The 15,950-nt window shown below is 37.2% G+C and overlaps 3 protein-coding genes across 9 annotated transcripts; 2 read left to right on the top strand and 1 right to left on the bottom strand.

Moving 5' to 3' along the window:
* Positions 1–495: 495 nt before the first annotated feature.
* LOC107685770 (protein C10-like) lies at positions 496–3,136 on the bottom strand. 4 transcript variants are annotated; one of them, XM_016482481.1, is made up of 4 exons: positions 3,062–3,136; positions 2,070–2,158; positions 1,810–1,986; positions 496–1,736 (listed from the first exon to the last, which is right to left on the bottom strand). In XM_016482481.1, the coding sequence occupies exons 2-4, from the start codon at positions 2,119–2,121 to the stop codon at positions 1,597–1,599; spliced, it is 369 nt and encodes a 122-aa protein (XP_016337967.1). In that variant the 5' UTR covers positions 2,122–2,158; positions 3,062–3,136; the 3' UTR covers positions 496–1,596. The 4 variants fall into 4 exon arrangements, with proteins under 4 accessions (XP_016337967.1, XP_016337970.1, XP_016337966.1 ...); XM_016482484.1 differs by having other exon boundaries at positions 2,070–2,148; positions 3,040–3,118; XM_016482480.1 differs by having other exon boundaries at positions 3,040–3,118.
* On the top strand, positions 3,065–4,696 carry LOC107685769 (SAYSvFN domain-containing protein 1-like). The gene is made up of 4 exons (XM_016482479.1): positions 3,065–3,099; positions 3,284–3,288; positions 3,866–4,064; positions 4,185–4,696. Exons 3-4 carry the CDS (start codon positions 3,888–3,890, stop codon positions 4,500–4,502), a joined length of 495 nt encoding a protein of 164 aa, XP_016337965.1. The 5' UTR covers positions 3,065–3,099; positions 3,284–3,288; positions 3,866–3,887; the 3' UTR covers positions 4,503–4,696.
* A 1,467-nt stretch (positions 4,697–6,163) lies between these two features.
* Positions 6,164–15,074, top strand: LOC107685791 (3'(2'),5'-bisphosphate nucleotidase 1-like). Of its 4 annotated transcripts, none has more exons than XM_016482510.1 (10): positions 6,164–6,301; positions 7,954–8,127; positions 8,795–8,899; positions 8,997–9,104; positions 9,273–9,321; positions 12,693–12,752; positions 14,187–14,278; positions 14,368–14,565; positions 14,646–14,751; positions 14,830–15,074. In XM_016482510.1, exons 2-10 carry the CDS (start codon positions 8,008–8,010, stop codon positions 14,979–14,981), a joined length of 990 nt encoding a protein of 329 aa, XP_016337996.1. In that variant the 5' UTR covers positions 6,164–6,301; positions 7,954–8,007; the 3' UTR covers positions 14,982–15,074. The 4 variants fall into 4 exon arrangements, with proteins under 4 accessions (XP_016337996.1, XP_016337995.1, XP_016337997.1 ...); XM_016482509.1 differs by having other exon boundaries at positions 8,000–8,127; XM_016482511.1 differs by lacking the exon at positions 12,693–12,752 and having other exon boundaries at positions 8,000–8,127.
* Positions 15,075–15,950: the final 876 nt, after the last annotated feature.

Below are 15,950 nucleotides of genomic sequence, written 5' to 3' on the forward strand. Positions count from 1 at the left end.
TAACGGAGAGATGCGAGACAGAGGCATGCGGATCCATTCGCAGGCTTTATTTAACAAGAGCGTGGTCAAAACAGGCAGGGATCGATAATAGCGAACAGTGACAGACTAGGCAAGACAGAAGAGTAATCCAGTGAGTGGGTGTGGTCGCTCTCTGGCGAACAGTGTCCAAACATTGGGTAATCCAAAGGGTTAATCCAAGACAGGCGAAATCCAAAAACATGACTAGCTAGACAGGGCAATGACTTGACTGAACTAGGAAACTGGCTCCGTAATAATGCTATCAGCAGAACAGTGATACATGCATACAATACTCGGCAGTGAATGGTTGTTTGAGACTGATTCGTATAGTGGGTGTAATTGGCTGCAGGTGTAAACGTAATCAGTGACATGTGGAAGTCTGTTTAGTGTGAGAGTCAACGAACAATGTCCAAACAGGGTAATCCAAAAGGTTAATCCGAAACACAGGTGATGGTTCAGGCGAGGTGTAAACACGGCTATCCTAGACAGGGCAATGACTTGACTGAACTAGGAAACTGGCTCCGTAATAATGCTATCAGCAGAACAGTGATACATGCATACAATACTCGGCAGTGAATGGTTGTTTGAGACTGATTCGTATAGTGGGTGTAATTGGCTGCAGGTGTAAACGTAATCAGTGACATGTGGAAGTCTGTTTAGTGTGAGAGTCAATATAATCAGAAGGCGACCTCTGGTGCCGAGCAGACGGAAGAATACGGACCGGATTTGTGACACACGGGCAAGATGCCCTTTCTGTCCACATTTAAAACATTCTCTATCATCAGGTGGATTTGTTTCAGCAGCAGACCATTGGCTTAAATTTGAATCATTTTGAGTCTGTAAACGACTCCAGCTCACAGCACACCACTGAAGCAGTCTGTCCCAACTTGGAATGTGGACTCATTGGCCTTAATGCTGTTTTGTTGACTAAGACAAAGAAAACTAAAATACTGAGAAAGACATTAATAAAAGCACGGTCATTTCATGATAACAAACACTTTTCCATTAAGTAAAAAATTACTTTATTGGTGAACACTGTTTATGTGACACTAATCAGTTTTTCAAACAGTAATGATCACAAGAACAATGTCACAGGTTATCACTTATGATTATATGACCAAATGAGACAATAATAAATACGAACTGTATAAAAAGCTTTAAAAACCACCAAGAAGGTCTGAGCAATTAGGCATCAACAAATTAGTGTTACGCTTGATAAATATGCACATTCAACATGTCATATCAAAAGGCATCAACAAATTAGTGTTACGCTTGATAAATATGCACATTCAGCATGGCAAAATGGATATGAATACAAAAAATAAATGTGTGAGCAAGACCATGGTTTGAATACTAATTTCACAGACAGAAAATGAGAATGTATAAGTTCACCAATAACTTGTTTTCTTTTTATTCAAATATTCTTCTGTGGTGCAATTTGAACTTCATCTCAGTTTAAATCACCCTTGAAAGAAGTGTTAAAACTGACTAAAATGGGAAAACCTGAATGTGTTTGCAGTAGACAATTTTTATAGTTGAAACGGTTTTGAACTTGATGAACTGGGAGTTTGCGCTGTTCTATGAGCTCGGGATGCCACTGCCAATGGGAGGAGTGGAGAGAGGTGGCAGTAGGAGACTCTTGAGTTTCACTGACATGGCTGCGATCTCTGGGTCCTGAGTTTCATACACCTTCACCAGCCGGGCGAATTTGAGAACACCTGAAAGGCGAAAGGCAGCAGTTGAAATGACAGCATTTTGTTTGTGTTTACATGTTTGCAAATTTAATCTCACCTTCTCCTTCATTGTTGAAGCCGTATGCTTTGATGACTTCCTGTTGGATCTGAGTGGCCACAGGAAGCACAAGCTGCAGCATCTTGCCCATGTCGTTGCAGGCGCTTTCTCTGGCTTCCTCCATGCGTGCTGCGTTCTCAGGCACGGAGAAAGCCTGGATCACCTCACTAAGAACAACTGCAATGGACGGGACAACAGTCTGGCTGAGTCTAAGTCATGCCATGACCCCTGAGCATATGATTTAGGGACTGACCTCTCACCTCTCGCCTGCTCTACAGTGAGCGTGGGCTGCTGTGCTGGGGCAGAGGCCATGCTGGCTCACTCCACAGGGGAGATTCACTACCGATATCTGCAAAGGCATTTTTGAGGAATTAAACTCTGCGGCAACATGTTATAGGATGATTTATGCATACACTAATCAATGAAGAGCACTACATCAGCTTGACGGTTTGTTCTTCTTTCTTTCCGACAGAACACATTTTCATCAACATGGGAACACTGGCAGCTCTGTACCATCATTAACAAAACATTTGAAAAGTTAAAAAGCTGTAATATCTATATACATAAGTTTGTGAAAACAATTAAAAACGGTCTTATTTGTAATATGTTCTCACATTTGTTTTACTTTTATAAGGTGTTTTTTTTTAATCAAGAAAGTGTGATAATATAATATTTTGACCTGTTTTCTATCTACAGTGTTGGCTATTAAATATTTTTCAAAGTGTGATTTTTCAATACATCAAAATGTGAACTGTAAATTAATTAATAAAAGTATATGGAGCCTACTTTAACAATTAAAAAACATACTGTCCCCGTTTTTTAGTTAAGTTAGATAAATAACAAGTAAGATTTAAATTATGTTATGATATATAATAAAATTTCCCCGGTTTACATTTAAGAAATCTGATCAATTAAAGAAAAAATAAAAAAAACAGCACATCAACGCTTTGGTTCAGATTATGGGCAAAAACGCAATACCCAATAAATAATACTAAAATATACTGAATAAATAGCTGCATAGATTATTATACACGTAATATTGATATTATGTGCTATTGTTGCTGTTGTTATTAGGAATTAAAGCTATGCTGGGTTCAGCTGTCATCTATCAATGTAACGTTAGTTTCGCTTACCGCAAAATCACTGACTGATCATTCTCTCTGAGTTTCAAATGTAAATATATTATTATTTCATACCCAAGTAATATTTTACACATATCTATGCACTTACATCGATGAAGCCAGTACCTAACCACAGCCTCTCCTGTGACGCGACGCCCGCACACTTCCGGTGGGTACAGCCATGAAAGTGTCCGTGTGCAACAACAACTACCATAGAAATAAAATAGAACTGCAATGGAACCTTCAAATCATAAAAAAAATTGGCGAGTCTTTGCGACCAGAAATTTCTAATTCGTGAATCACGATCGGTCTAAATAGTTCTCGTATTTAATCTCTTTGCTCTGTATTTTTAGTCAAATTACTGTTAGCTCCTTTGCTGAAATGTGTCACGTGATAACTGTTATTTTTCACAGCGCTAGTCATTAGGTGCGTTCGACTTCATACGGCGCTGCGCAGACCGATCGGCGGCTGACTTGAAGCAGTGCATGCCGGTTAGAAATTTAGTCCGCCCCGACTGCAAGCTACTCTCGTTGACTGACTGCCGTCTGTAGCGGTGCTTCAAGTCGAACGCACCTAGTGATTTGCATTTACTAGAGATCACGTGCTCGTTGATTTTATAGAGATTGCTGGGCACTTACTGTTTCGTTTAAATGTCTTGTATTATTCATTGGAATTAATAAACTTAAAATAATATATGTTTTAAATGTGATGTTGATTTCACTGAGACAAAAAAAACGTCCGTGAATTGGCGTTTGAGCCACCAAGCGCCCCCCTGGAGGAAACAACCTTTTAGTGTAATAGCAAACAAACAACGGTCATTAGACAGAAGCATTTGCCGACCAGTGCAAAACTAATTCGGAAGTCTGGTAAATAATATTGACATGTGAACGTAGTAGCGATTTCAACGCAGATTAATGAATATATTTGTCCTATGTTTACAGTTTTCAGGTATGAAATATGGAGCGTAAGCTGGCTGAGTTCAGAGCACGAAAGAATGGCCAGACTGAAGCCAAGAAACCTGCTGATCGTGTGATCCAGAGTGAAACAAACGCAATAAGCGATGGTTCTCCAGCAGTGTGTACTGACACACCAGAACAGAAGCCCAACACCTGCCCTCAAAGTCCACACACTGAGGTATGAGAACACTTACTACTTAAAAAAATCAGGGCAGTAACAAAATGACACACAAAACTGCAAATTAACCATGTCATTTTTGTCTAACAAACCTAATCTAATATTTTCCTGTCATTTTAGGATCACAGTCATTATTTGTTGAGTACTACATGTGGTCATTGGCTTCAGCGAGTGGCCCTCGCCCATCTGACCCTGCTTAAATTGCTGCTGTGGCTCGTGCTGCTGGGGCTTTTTTCAGAACTTGAGTTCGGCCTGCCATTTTTTGTTATATCGCTATTCTACTGGCTCTATGAGAGCCTTAGAAACCCAAAACCCCGACAACCTGGAGAAATGAGAGCATATTCTGTGTTTAATCCAGATTGTCAACCCATCCTGGGAACTTTAACAGCCGAACAGCTGGAAGGAGAGATGGGATACAGGCCAATGGCCAATAGATGAACATGTTTGAAATCAAGCAAACTTTGCAACTATCTGGACAATAAGAAAAACAGTCTAAATGTAGATCTGTAAAGTGCACTTGGAAAACTTGTTTGCATTATATTAATGTATCTTAGTAATGATCAATTTACCTGTATTCACATGAAATAAAATTATTTATTTTTATTGATATATATGTATATATAAAGAGATCCACCTCCTTCTGAGTTTGAATAAATAATTTACTGTTTAATCCCATCCAACAAATGAAGATACGCTATGTCACACATTTTTAGTCAACACTCTTATCCAAATTAATTATTTGAGCTCAAATGTATTACTGAGTGACAAGACTTCCTCAAGGAAGGATTCTCGGATTTACTTAGAAAAAGATATACTTTACTAATTAAAGGTCAGAAATAAGACAAAGGTCCTCAATTTGCTCTCAGCTGGACTATCACCCAAAAGCTTTGTCGAGGATGACTATAAAATGAATAGGCCTATACTGTAATCAGCTGAATCCCTCTTTCTGTAAACATTGCATTTATTTAAATGATTTTCTACAAAAGGATTGACGGTTGCATGTGACTGCATGATTTCAGATTTATTTTATGCTCTTTGTCTTAAATCAGTTTAGTAATTTGTCAGAAATCACAAATAGGCCTACACTGATAGTCTACATCACTAAAATAACAATAAGGGCCTAATTGTACACACTTTTGGGGGGCACTAATGCTTTTACTGAAATGTCTCTTAAGTAAAATAAAGTACAAAGTCTGATTTTTGTCATATATTACTGTATATTAGATTAGTACTGTATATGATTTTTTGTGTTTTTAAATTGACAGGAAAACCAAGGAAGCTTGTTCAGCTATGGTAAGAAAATTGTGATTTCTTACCTCACATTTCAAACTTTTTTTTCTAACAACTCTGAGAAGAAAAAAAAAGACTGCGAGATATAAACTCAAAATTATAAGAAAAAAAAAGTCAGAAGAGAGATGAAGTTTCAATTTCCTTGTTGTTGGCAGAAACAAACCAATAAATAAATAAAGCTAATTGCAAGACCGACGTAACTCAGAATTCAGAGAAAAAGTCAGAAGTGCGAGATGAAATGTGAGGATTCTGAAAAAGTCAGAAGTCAGAATTCTGACGTTTTTATCAGAATTGCAAGAAAACAGTCAGAACTGTGGGATATAAACCATTAAAACTATCAACTTTTTTTCTTCACACATTTCATAATACAAACAACAGATGATGAATTTCAGTAAAGTTTAGGTGTGATTTAAGTAGTTCACCCCTCAAAAAAGAAAATCCTTAAAGGGGTCATATGATGCTGCCAAACAGAACATTATTTTGTGTATTTGGTGTAATGAAATGTGTTTATGCGGTTTAAAGTAAAAAAAAACATTATTTTCCACATACTGTACATTATTGTTTCTCCTCTATGCCCCGCCTTTTCGAAACGCGTTGATTTTTACAAAGCTCATCGGTCTGAAAAAGCGAGGTGTGCTAGGCCGGGCTAGCGTGAGGGGAAGCCCCGGCTTAGCGTGCCCTGAGGCAGGGATAGAGTGAGCTGAGGCGGCGGGGTCGAGAACGGTGCGCTCAGCGGATCCGACGAATGAGCGGCAACCACATGTGACGACCCCGGGCTGGTCCTAAAACACAACTCAACGGGCACTAAGACGCTGCAAGACCAGAACTACGACGTAACGTTACATGACGCCTTCCTGTCCCGCGGTGCTGGTGTCCGATAGGAATCCGTGCAGAGAACCACTGGTAAAACTGAACTCTGGTCGCCCGCTGGACAGACTGCGATTAAAGTAAGACCACAGCTATAGATTAAACCGATACTCAATTACTGCTAAATATCCGTCTGCACCTCAACATTGCACGCGATTGCATGATAAACGCGAACGATCATACCACGGTTAAAGAGTTAAGAAGTAACGTTATGTGTTTTATAAATGTGTCACTGTGGTAACGTTAACAAGAAAGAGTATGAGAGTTTTGGGGACGAATGATAAATTATGTGGAAAACAGTGCCTTGGTTCCATGCTAATTGTTCTTCAGCAGGTCTCTTCAAACAGTATGAGTTCTCTGCCATTTTTCATAATTACTCACACAGTTCATGAGTATTGTCAAGGTTGATATGCTTTATCATTGTGTTTTGTGATCAAATAAATACCTGATTCATACAATTACAATTCGAACAAAACGACCAAACAAACAAAAGAGAAGAATTATGATTATTGTTAATTATTTACATTTAGTGATTTAGCAGACGTTTTTATGCAAAGCGACTTACAAATTACAAATGATTATTGAATTAATATTTTCAAACGTTTAGAAAAAAAATCACCTACAGTCTTATCTCAAAACGTGTTTTACTTGTCTTTCCCTCAATATGGGTCACCACTGTTAGATACAAAGATAATGTGTCAAATATTATTATACATATGAACAAATATAGCATGAAAAAAAAAAATGAGACTAGTTAGCCAGAAGTGCTTAAATCTACACACAAAGAAATTAGATAGTTAAAATATAAATATAATAATACAATTATAAAAAAATATATATATATGAAAATATATAAAAATTAGTGGTGTCAAACGATTATTCGCATCCAAAATAAAAGTTTTTGTTTACATAATATATGTTTGTGTACTGTGTATATTTATTATGTATATATAAAAGCACACACATACAGTATAAATTTTGAAAATATTTACATGTATATATTAATATTCATATAATTTATATTATATATAAATATATTTAATATATAAACAACCTATTTTTCTGAAATATATACATGCATGTGTGTGTATTTATATATACATAATAAATATACACAGCACATATGTATATATAAAAGCACACACATACAGTATAAATTTTGAAAATATTTACATGTATATATTAATATTCATATAATTTATATTATATATAAATATATTTAATATATAAACATTAAATATTTTTCTTAAATATATACATGCATGTGTTTGTATTTATATATACATTAAATAACAATAAATATACACAGTACACACACACATATTATGTGAACAAAAACTTTTATTTTGGACGATTAATCGTTTGACAGCGCTAATAAAATTATATAAAATCCCATTCGAGCCTGAGTCATTTCGTGCAAAACAGGTCAAATATGTCAAGGAAAATATTCAGGATAATTTAAAAACAAATAAATAAATAAAATTTCATAAACATCTGTTTTAATCTACATAACATCCACATGATATGTCACATGATGCATGATAATGTCAGTGTCATAATGCTGATAAAATAAAGAAAAAAATCTAATCAAAAATCACTGATACTAAAAAGACAGATCAGTAGTAAGTCATTATTTCAAGTTTTACTTTGGCAAGAATCTCATTCCTCGTAATGATCAGATAAGTGACTTGCAGAACCGTTGTTTTCTGACTTTTTCCCTGGTTCTTTGCAGAAGGTGTGTCTTTCTGAACTGCAGCGAGGTGTGCTTTCTGTTTCAGCCGCTGTGATGGCGAGCAGCCCTGCAGTGTTGATGCGGCTGGTGGCTTCAGCCTACACCGTGGCCGAAAAGGCTGGAACTATTGTCCGAAAAGTGCTTCAAAGTGGAGAGCTGGGTATCGTTGAAAAGGTACGGCAAGTAAAGACATGTTACCAACAAGGATGTTGATCCAAAAACACTTGAGATGATCTCACCACACTTGAGAAATCCTAAGCTCTTAACTTCTAAGACCCTAAAATCTGATTGGTTGAACAAATATGTCGATCCACTGACACGTCCCACATCCTTATGAAAAGATAACATTACTGTCAATGTAGTAATTAATCTAGGTGCTAAAACTGATATGTGACCCTGGAGCACAAAACCAGTCTTAAGTCGCTGGGGTATATTTGTAGCAATAGCCAAAAAAACATTGTATGGGTCAAAATTATAGATTTTTCTTTTATGCCAAAAATCATTAGGATATTAAGTAAAGATCATGTTCCATGAAGATATTTTGTAAATTTCCTACCGTAAATATATCAAAGCTTAATTTTTGATTAGTAATATGCATTGCTAAGGACTTCATTTGGACAACTTTAAAGGCGATTTTCTCAATATTTTGATTTTTTTGCAGCCTCCGATTCCAGATATTCAAATAGTTGTATCTCGACCAAATATTGTCCTATCCTAACAAACCATACATCAATGGAAAGCTTATTTATTCAGCTTGTATACATTTTGAAAAATTGACACTTAAGACTGGTTTTGTGGTCCAGGGTCACATATTTGTAACCTGTGCTTCTTTTGGGCACAGACAGGAGCCAATGATCTACAGACTCTGGCTGACAGGCTTGTTCAGAAGAGTATATGTGCATCCCTGTCGAAGAGCTTCCCTAAAGTCACCATCATCGGGGAGGAGGTGTGTACATCTTGTAATATGAGGACGCTCTCAGCCTGTTTTGGCTCCAACCAGTGGAACATTATATTTTGATTGAGAATGTATTCTATTTGTGCAGGAATTACCAGCTGAGGATGTTGAAGAGGAGCTTTTAGAGAACGGGCACAGCAGCCTAATTCTACAAAAATCTTGTCCAAATCAGTATGCCAGCCTAAAGGAGGAAGAGGTAAAGAGGGAGAGGAAACAGAATATGGGCATAATGCTTGAAAAACTATAAATGTATAATATACATTTTTTAAACAAACTTATTCTGAACAAGTTTTGAAAGAGTGTCTAATAGAACATAAAAGTAACTCTATTTTGTATTTGACTAAAGTTTAATCTTTATTTTTAGCTGGTTGTGTGGGTTGACCCTCTTGATGGCACTAAAGAATATACAGAAGGTGAGCAGATAAGTATCTTTCAACATTTGATGTCAGCACATAAAAAAAAAATCTCTTCCACTTGCATTCTTGATGTTTTAGTCATGTCCAGCTGAGGCTGTAAAAATCATTGTGCAATAAAGTCACCAGGGGCTGGTTGCACCAGCTGGACATACACCCGGTTGTAAGACTAGGCTGGACGTAAAATGCGCTTTAAATCGTACGTAGAATTAATACCCCTTAATTAATAATCGTAGTGCTACGTCTGAGACTAAATCTTATATCTATTTAAAGGTAGGTGTAAAGTGAAAAGTCATGATTTGCTCGGACATTATTAGTTTTTAGGATTCATTCCTGAAAATTAATTATTACTGCAGAAGTGAACTGTAATGTTTATGGTCTTTTCGGGCAGGATAAGCGATATCAATAGCGAAGCACACTGCCGGCAGTAATTGACCTAATACAAAATATATTTCTGTACAGCATGTAATTATGCAGTAAAATATTACATATCATCTGGGATTGTTAAAAGAAACTGTATAATTTGACATCTTTCTGGGAAGGACAGTATAAATGCTTGGAAATATTTAACGTCTTTAAGTCCATTCGTTATTTGTAGCGTGCCTGCCATCCAGTAATCGCTGTACGTTTTGTGCTTTGTTACTTTTAATCAGAAATAAAGTATCCGCTTTCAAATTCGGCTAATTTTATCACAAAATAAGAACTAATGTTATAAATGTGGGTTTTCAGCCACAGAAAGACGTCAGAAAAACGCGTGAACAATGTCACGTAACGTCACATTTACCTTAGGAAAGACATTCATTGTAGCCTACATAAACTCGATAGTCAGCTAGAAAAAATATATATAAAAATAATCGCCTTTATTTTTAATGTTTGAAGAAATCTGTCATGGGAATGTGCCGGGAGACTTCATATATAAAAATGCGGACTTGTTAGGAAATGTTTACTCAATGAAATCATGGCGCGGTGGCTGCACTTGTAATGATGCCTTGAGCAATTCAGTGTTATATTAGTAGTTGTAGCCATTGCTGCGTGAATGTCAACTCAGCTCACTGAGGGAGAATGTGTCAGCGTGGACGCGCATCGTCTACTCCGGGCATAGTTGCGCCTGATCGTAGTTTTAGTTGGTGCAACAGGTGTAAATATTTATAGTAAAGCTGGACGTTGCAAAGCCCAGCGTACGGCTTACACCCAGCTTTTTTACATCTAGCTGGTGCAACCGGCCCCTGGTATTAAAATCTGTCTGGAGTGATGTGATCACAAGTGGTCAGCACTAAATATAAGTCTAAACAATTTGGTCATCTGATTACACAAACCACATCTGTAGGTCCTAAACCCCTGTGATCGCAGGCATTTGTAGTGTAAAGCTGCATTCACACTGCCAGCTATTTACAATTGCTCTACGAAATTTTCATGTTCGGAAAGTTTGCACGAGTGCAAATATTTCCCTGCGCAGATTTCGCTTATGTTTCAGCTGGTCTCACAAATTCTCCACGCTGACCATTGACCAACAGAAAGCTGCTTGCTTTAAAAGTGACGGCTACGCTATTTACAATGGACCTTTTTCGCCCGGGATATTTAGCTAAATACCGTAATCGTGACCTCACTTTAAAACTATTTTGTTTTTTGTTTTGGTGTTGTGCCAGTTAGTCCCATCTACAGCAGAAACATTAAAAAAAAAAGCCTAGATCTATATAGTGGTACTGTGCATCTGTTACTATCTGATTGGCTCTGATTTTTGGCTTTTCCCACAGTATTTCCCTTTCAGTGATGACAGAATAATTACTTGTTGCATCTAGCAGTGCTGGGTAGATTACTTACAAATTGTAGTTTGTTACTGATTACAGATTACATTTTGAAAACTGTGGTTAGTAACATAATCTAGGTTACTCATTTTAGGTAATGTATTCTGATTACTTTTGGATTACGTTATTATCTAATTTGTGTTAAACTTACCATCAAATGTACCATATTGACATAAAAAAAAGCAAATACAAAGACAATATTTCAGTATTATTTCATTTAAAATATTTCAGTTATTTTATGTCAACATCATAATATGCATTAAACTTTACATTAAACCAGGGTTTCTCAAACTGGCCTTAATGTAAGAACTGCAGTGGGTTTGTGAGTTGATAAAAAGCTAATGATCAATTAAATCATAAAAATGTAAAATAAAAGAAATCAAATACTTGAACACCAAAAATATAAATATTTTATTTGTTTACCTTTATGTCAGTGTGACCATTAACTGACACTAACCTGTAAACATGCAAATGTGTTGTTCAATTATTGAAATATTAACTTTTCCAGAGATATTTCAAGTAAATATTTCATGTCAACGAGGCTTGGCTGACAAAAACATTTGGGAATCGCTGCATTACATGAACAAACATTAATAAACAAACATGAAAATTACACACCCAAAGTCCTCCAGGTTTGAACAATTGCAGAACTGACAATTACTGAGGGTTACTGGATATGATGAAGACATAGTGTATCACAGCTATACATCACCATTGTTTAATAACTTGCGTAGTTATTTTTAATACATGGTCTAATTGCTTTACGCTTAATTCACCCAAATTCAGAAGCATGGTTTGCAAATTTATTTACATGACCATTCTATATTGTCAATTTAGTAAAGCTAAATGATATGACACAGTAGAATTTTTTCGAAAGGATAATTTAAAAGATAAAAAGAAGAATATGGGAAGATTAATACATTTTGAATTTACTGCCATTGTGTAAATAATATGTAATCATGTAATCCATTAAAAAGTAACTGTAATCTAATTATGACCATTATAATGTAATATACTCTAATTATATCATCCATATTACATGTAATCAGTTACTACCTTGTTTAGCTTGTATATGCTCCCACTAAGTCAAATAATGAGAAAGAACCAAATTGCCTATCACAGCTATGCTGATGATACCCAGACTTACCTAGCCTTATCTCAGAAATACCAAGGGTTCACACAAAACAAGCGGAGTCCGCTTTTAGTTATTGTGCCGCCCGCAGTTGGAATCAGCTCCCAGAAGAGATCAGATGTGCTAAAACATTAGTCACATTTAAATGCAGACTCAAAACTCATCTGTTTAGCTGTGCATTTATTGAATGAGCACTGGTGCTATATAAATAAACTTGCCTTGCCTTGCCTTACCTAGCACTGGCGTCTAGTTAGGAGATAGTGTTGCAAGCATGTCCACTTCAGTGGCACAGTGATGCATTTTTTATAATTTGCTTCTATCCCTCATTCTTCTCTCTCTCTCTAATTGACCTCCATTTGTCCAACACATCTGTTGCTGTCACATGGTGATCTGCTCTTTCTTTCGTCCTATTTCTTTCTCTGTCTCTGCTGAAGCTGCAAGGGTTTTGTACAGCCCAGTTTACATACAGAAGGCAGAGCAGCCCTACATCAACTGTACGGTGATTTAATGTTTTTATTTTTGGGGCATGAGATGTCACTTTGAAATTAGACTAGAGTAAAAGGTTGTAGTCGATCAAAAACAGTTGTTAAGTTGGGTTTTTACCATTTCTCAAAGCTGACCAGCAATCATTGCATTGAATTTGCGCTTTGTTGCTGATGAAGTGCAACTAAACAATGTATTTCACAAGTTATGCAATGTACCTGTTAAATCTGTCTTTGCCGTCCATTTTTAGTTTGTAATTGGTTGTTAATCAACTTTAGAAATTACCACCACATTATTGGAAAAGTACATTTTTAAGGATGCAAAGAATGCACAGGAAATTAAAACAGAAAGAAAGTGGTAATGGGTAAGGAGATGTTTCACACCTGACTCAAACCAGCATTACCGGCATTAGCACTAATGGTGTGTTCACACTTGTGTTCGGTTTTCTTGGTTCTTTTGGTCTGGACAAAAATAGCATCCTTTTTGTGTTGGTTAACTTGGTGTTCACACCTTCTTCTTTTTTTTTACACCAAACCTAAAGAGACAAAACTGAAGGCATAAGTATAAGTTTACAACCAGATTGAACAACATTTATGACATATCGTATGATGGAACTTAAAGGAGTCAAAACAGTGCCAGGAATTCCTCTGTTGCACAAATGTAGATCTGCTGCAAGAAGACAGAAGTTCCAGTGCCTGTACCAAACTCTGATGGGTTTTTGTTCATTTAGATGTCTTAAGTCTGTGTTGTGTTCATATTTCTAGTAAACTGCACTAGAGTTCATTAGGACAAAGACCCCCTGAAAAGATGGGTCTTGGTCCGCTTGTTTGGTGTGCACCAAGGTTTGGATGGCAGCGTTCACAGTTATTGAAATGAACCACACTAACAGAGCAATCGCGCCAGAGTTTGTTTAATCAAACCAAACCTGCCAAGTGTGAACACATCCTAAGGAAGGGGTGTCCAGTCCTGCTCCTGGAGGGCCACTGTCCTTCAAAGTTCAGGTCCAGCCCCAATTAAACACATCTGAACCAGCTAATCAAGGTCTTGCTAGGCATACTAGAAACATCCAGACAGGTGTTTTGAGGCAAGTTGGAGCTAAACTCTGCAGGACAGTGGCCCTCCAGGACCTAGTTTGGACACCCCTGTCCTAAGGTCCCAAACCTTGGTGCACACCAAACAAGCAGACCAAGACCCCCTAAAAAGGTGGGTCTTGGTCCACTTGTTTGGTGTGTACCAAAGTTCGGATGATAGCATTCACCTTATCAAATAAACCACATTTTTAACCAGTTTGTTTAACTGAACAAATCTTACCATGTGTGAACACATCCTAAGGTCTTACCCATACAATGCCATATACAAGAGCATAGTGGGTTAACAATATTTTAATGTTGGAGCTGACTAATAAGTACTTTGTATAATGTTGTTTGTGTGCCGTTTTATTGCAGGGCTTTTGGATCATGTGACAGTGCTAATAGGCATTGCTTATGGAGGGACAGCCATTGCTGGAGTCATCAATCAACCCTTCTACAACTACCAGGTCCAACCTGTTGGTTGCTCACACATGCTACACTATATTTGGTAGAGGCTGGGATTGATTGACCTGTTTTATTCTCTCTATTCATTCAGATGGGGGCAGGTGCTTCTTTGGGCAGAACGTTATGGGGAGTATTGGGTTTGGGCGCATTTGGGTTTCAGCTCCAGGAAGTCCCAGATGGTAAAAGAATCGTCACTACTACACGGTCCCATAGCAATAAACTTGTTATTGACGCAGTGCAAGCCATGGAGCCTCATGATGTCATCCGAGTGGGAGGAGCTGGGAATAAGGTGGGTCACTAGCCTTTGATTTGATAGTCAGTATTGGCGTAGAAGTTGAACTAATTACATCTTCATTCTGGGCCTGGTAGATCATCCAGCTGGTGGAGGGAAAGGCCTCTGCTTATGTGTTTGCCAGTCCAGGATGTAAAAAGTGGGACACATGTGCGCCTGAAGCCATTTTGCACACAGTTGGAGGTGACATTCATTTTTTGCATGTCCATTCTTGAAAATGTGCTTGATTTTTTGGCTAAATTTGTTCTTTTTCATATACAGGCAAACTGACAGACATGCATGGTAATGCATACAGATATGATGCCAATGTGAAGCACATGAACTCTGCTGGAGTGCTGGCAACACTGAGGAATCACGAGTACTATTTAAGCAGAGTGCCACAGGCTGTCCTTCAGGCTCTTCCTTCTGACTGAACCATTGCAGGATATGAAGTCATACTCTAAACCGTTGTGCCTCAAAGCTGTGATATGTCCTTGTCAAAATGTTTTCATTCATCTAAAAACAAAGATGGTTTAGTACGGTTTTTATATTAACACTTATTATTTCTTAATGTAACGCAACTAAAATGATTAAGAGTCCATTATTTACTGAATACATTCAGAACATGTTTTGATCCATTTCCAGTAGAGGACCAAATAAACCCTTTCTAAGGGTGCGTCTCAATCAGCTCCCTTGTTCAGTAGTCAGGGCACTAATCAGTGAGTCGGCCATTTTAAGGGCTGTCTCAATCGCGAAATCCTTCCAGTGCACTGGAACGTTCACTCCCTGAAAAATCCCACAATGCACCACAAAAACTAGGAAACATCGGAGTTCACTGTGTTCCCTTACCGGAAATAACGTCACATTTCTGAAGTGTAAAACATAAATCACACGAGCCAACTCGATAAATATGACACGCTATAGAAGATTTGAAAAGACAAACAGTTTTTTTTCAACATGATTCCTTTATTTCAACATAAACGCACATCGCTAGACAGGTAATGAACACATTTACTTAACATTTATAATTAATATTCAGTTGAAATGTTGTAAGAACATGTAACAGAACGATGTGTTTAAAGAGAATAAAAAATCATACCAAAAAGACATCGGTCCTGTCTGTTGTTTATTAATTCAAGTGGTGACGTTCTACTATGTTGTCCATTGAAGCTGTACGTAATCATGTCACTGGAATTCGAGTTATCACTGTCCCAACGTGCAGTGAGTCGGGGAACTTACCAGTGACCGAATTAGTGTACACCATCTACTGATTCACGAGCTCAGGAGCTGATTGAGACGCACCCTAAATGTTTTTCTGCAGTTTTTATTATTCATAATAATATAACATGCAGGTCATTTAAATCAAAATAACCGTCAACATGTTATACATTTGGACGTCTGTT

Source organism: Sinocyclocheilus anshuiensis, unplaced genomic scaffold (genome assembly GCF_001515605.1).
Source record: "Sinocyclocheilus anshuiensis isolate Anshui unplaced genomic scaffold, SAMN03320099.WGS_v1.1 scaffold617, whole genome shotgun sequence".
Lineage (NCBI taxonomy): Eukaryota > Metazoa > Chordata > Actinopteri > Cypriniformes > Cyprinidae > Sinocyclocheilus > Sinocyclocheilus anshuiensis.

What these genes read in the sequence shown, in the direction of transcription:
- LOC107685791 (XM_016482510.1), top strand. Translation starts at nt 8,008, where the DNA reads ATGGCGAGCAGCCCTGCAGTGTTGATGCGGCTGGTGGCTTCAGCCTAC. An exon ending in TCACCATCATCGGGGAGGAG is followed by an intron (nt 8,900 to 8,996) that starts GTGTGTACATCT and finishes CTATTTGTGCAG; the next exon opens with GAATTACCAGCTGAGGATGT. An exon ending in AACCCTTCTACAACTACCAG is followed by an intron (nt 14,279 to 14,367) that starts GTCCAACCTGTT and finishes CTATTCATTCAG; the next exon opens with ATGGGGGCAGGTGCTTCTTT.
- LOC107685769 (XM_016482479.1), top strand. Translation starts at nt 3,888, where the DNA reads ATGGAGCGTAAGCTGGCTGAGTTCAGAGCACGAAAGAATGGCCAGACT. An exon ending in CTCAAAGTCCACACACTGAG is followed by an intron (nt 4,065 to 4,184) that starts GTATGAGAACAC and finishes CTGTCATTTTAG; the next exon opens with GATCACAGTCATTATTTGTT.
- LOC107685770 (XM_016482481.1), bottom strand. Translation starts at nt 2,121, where the DNA reads ATGGCCTCTGCCCCAGCACAGCAGCCCACGCTCACTGTAGAGCAGGCG. An exon ending in CACTGTAGAGCAGGCGAGAG is followed by an intron (nt 1,987 to 2,069) that starts GTGAGAGGTCAG and finishes CGTCCATTGCAG; the next exon opens with TTGTTCTTAGTGAGGTGATC. An exon ending in CTTCAACAATGAAGGAGAAG is followed by an intron (nt 1,737 to 1,809) that starts GTGAGATTAAAT and finishes TTCGCCTTTCAG; the next exon opens with GTGTTCTCAAATTCGCCCGG.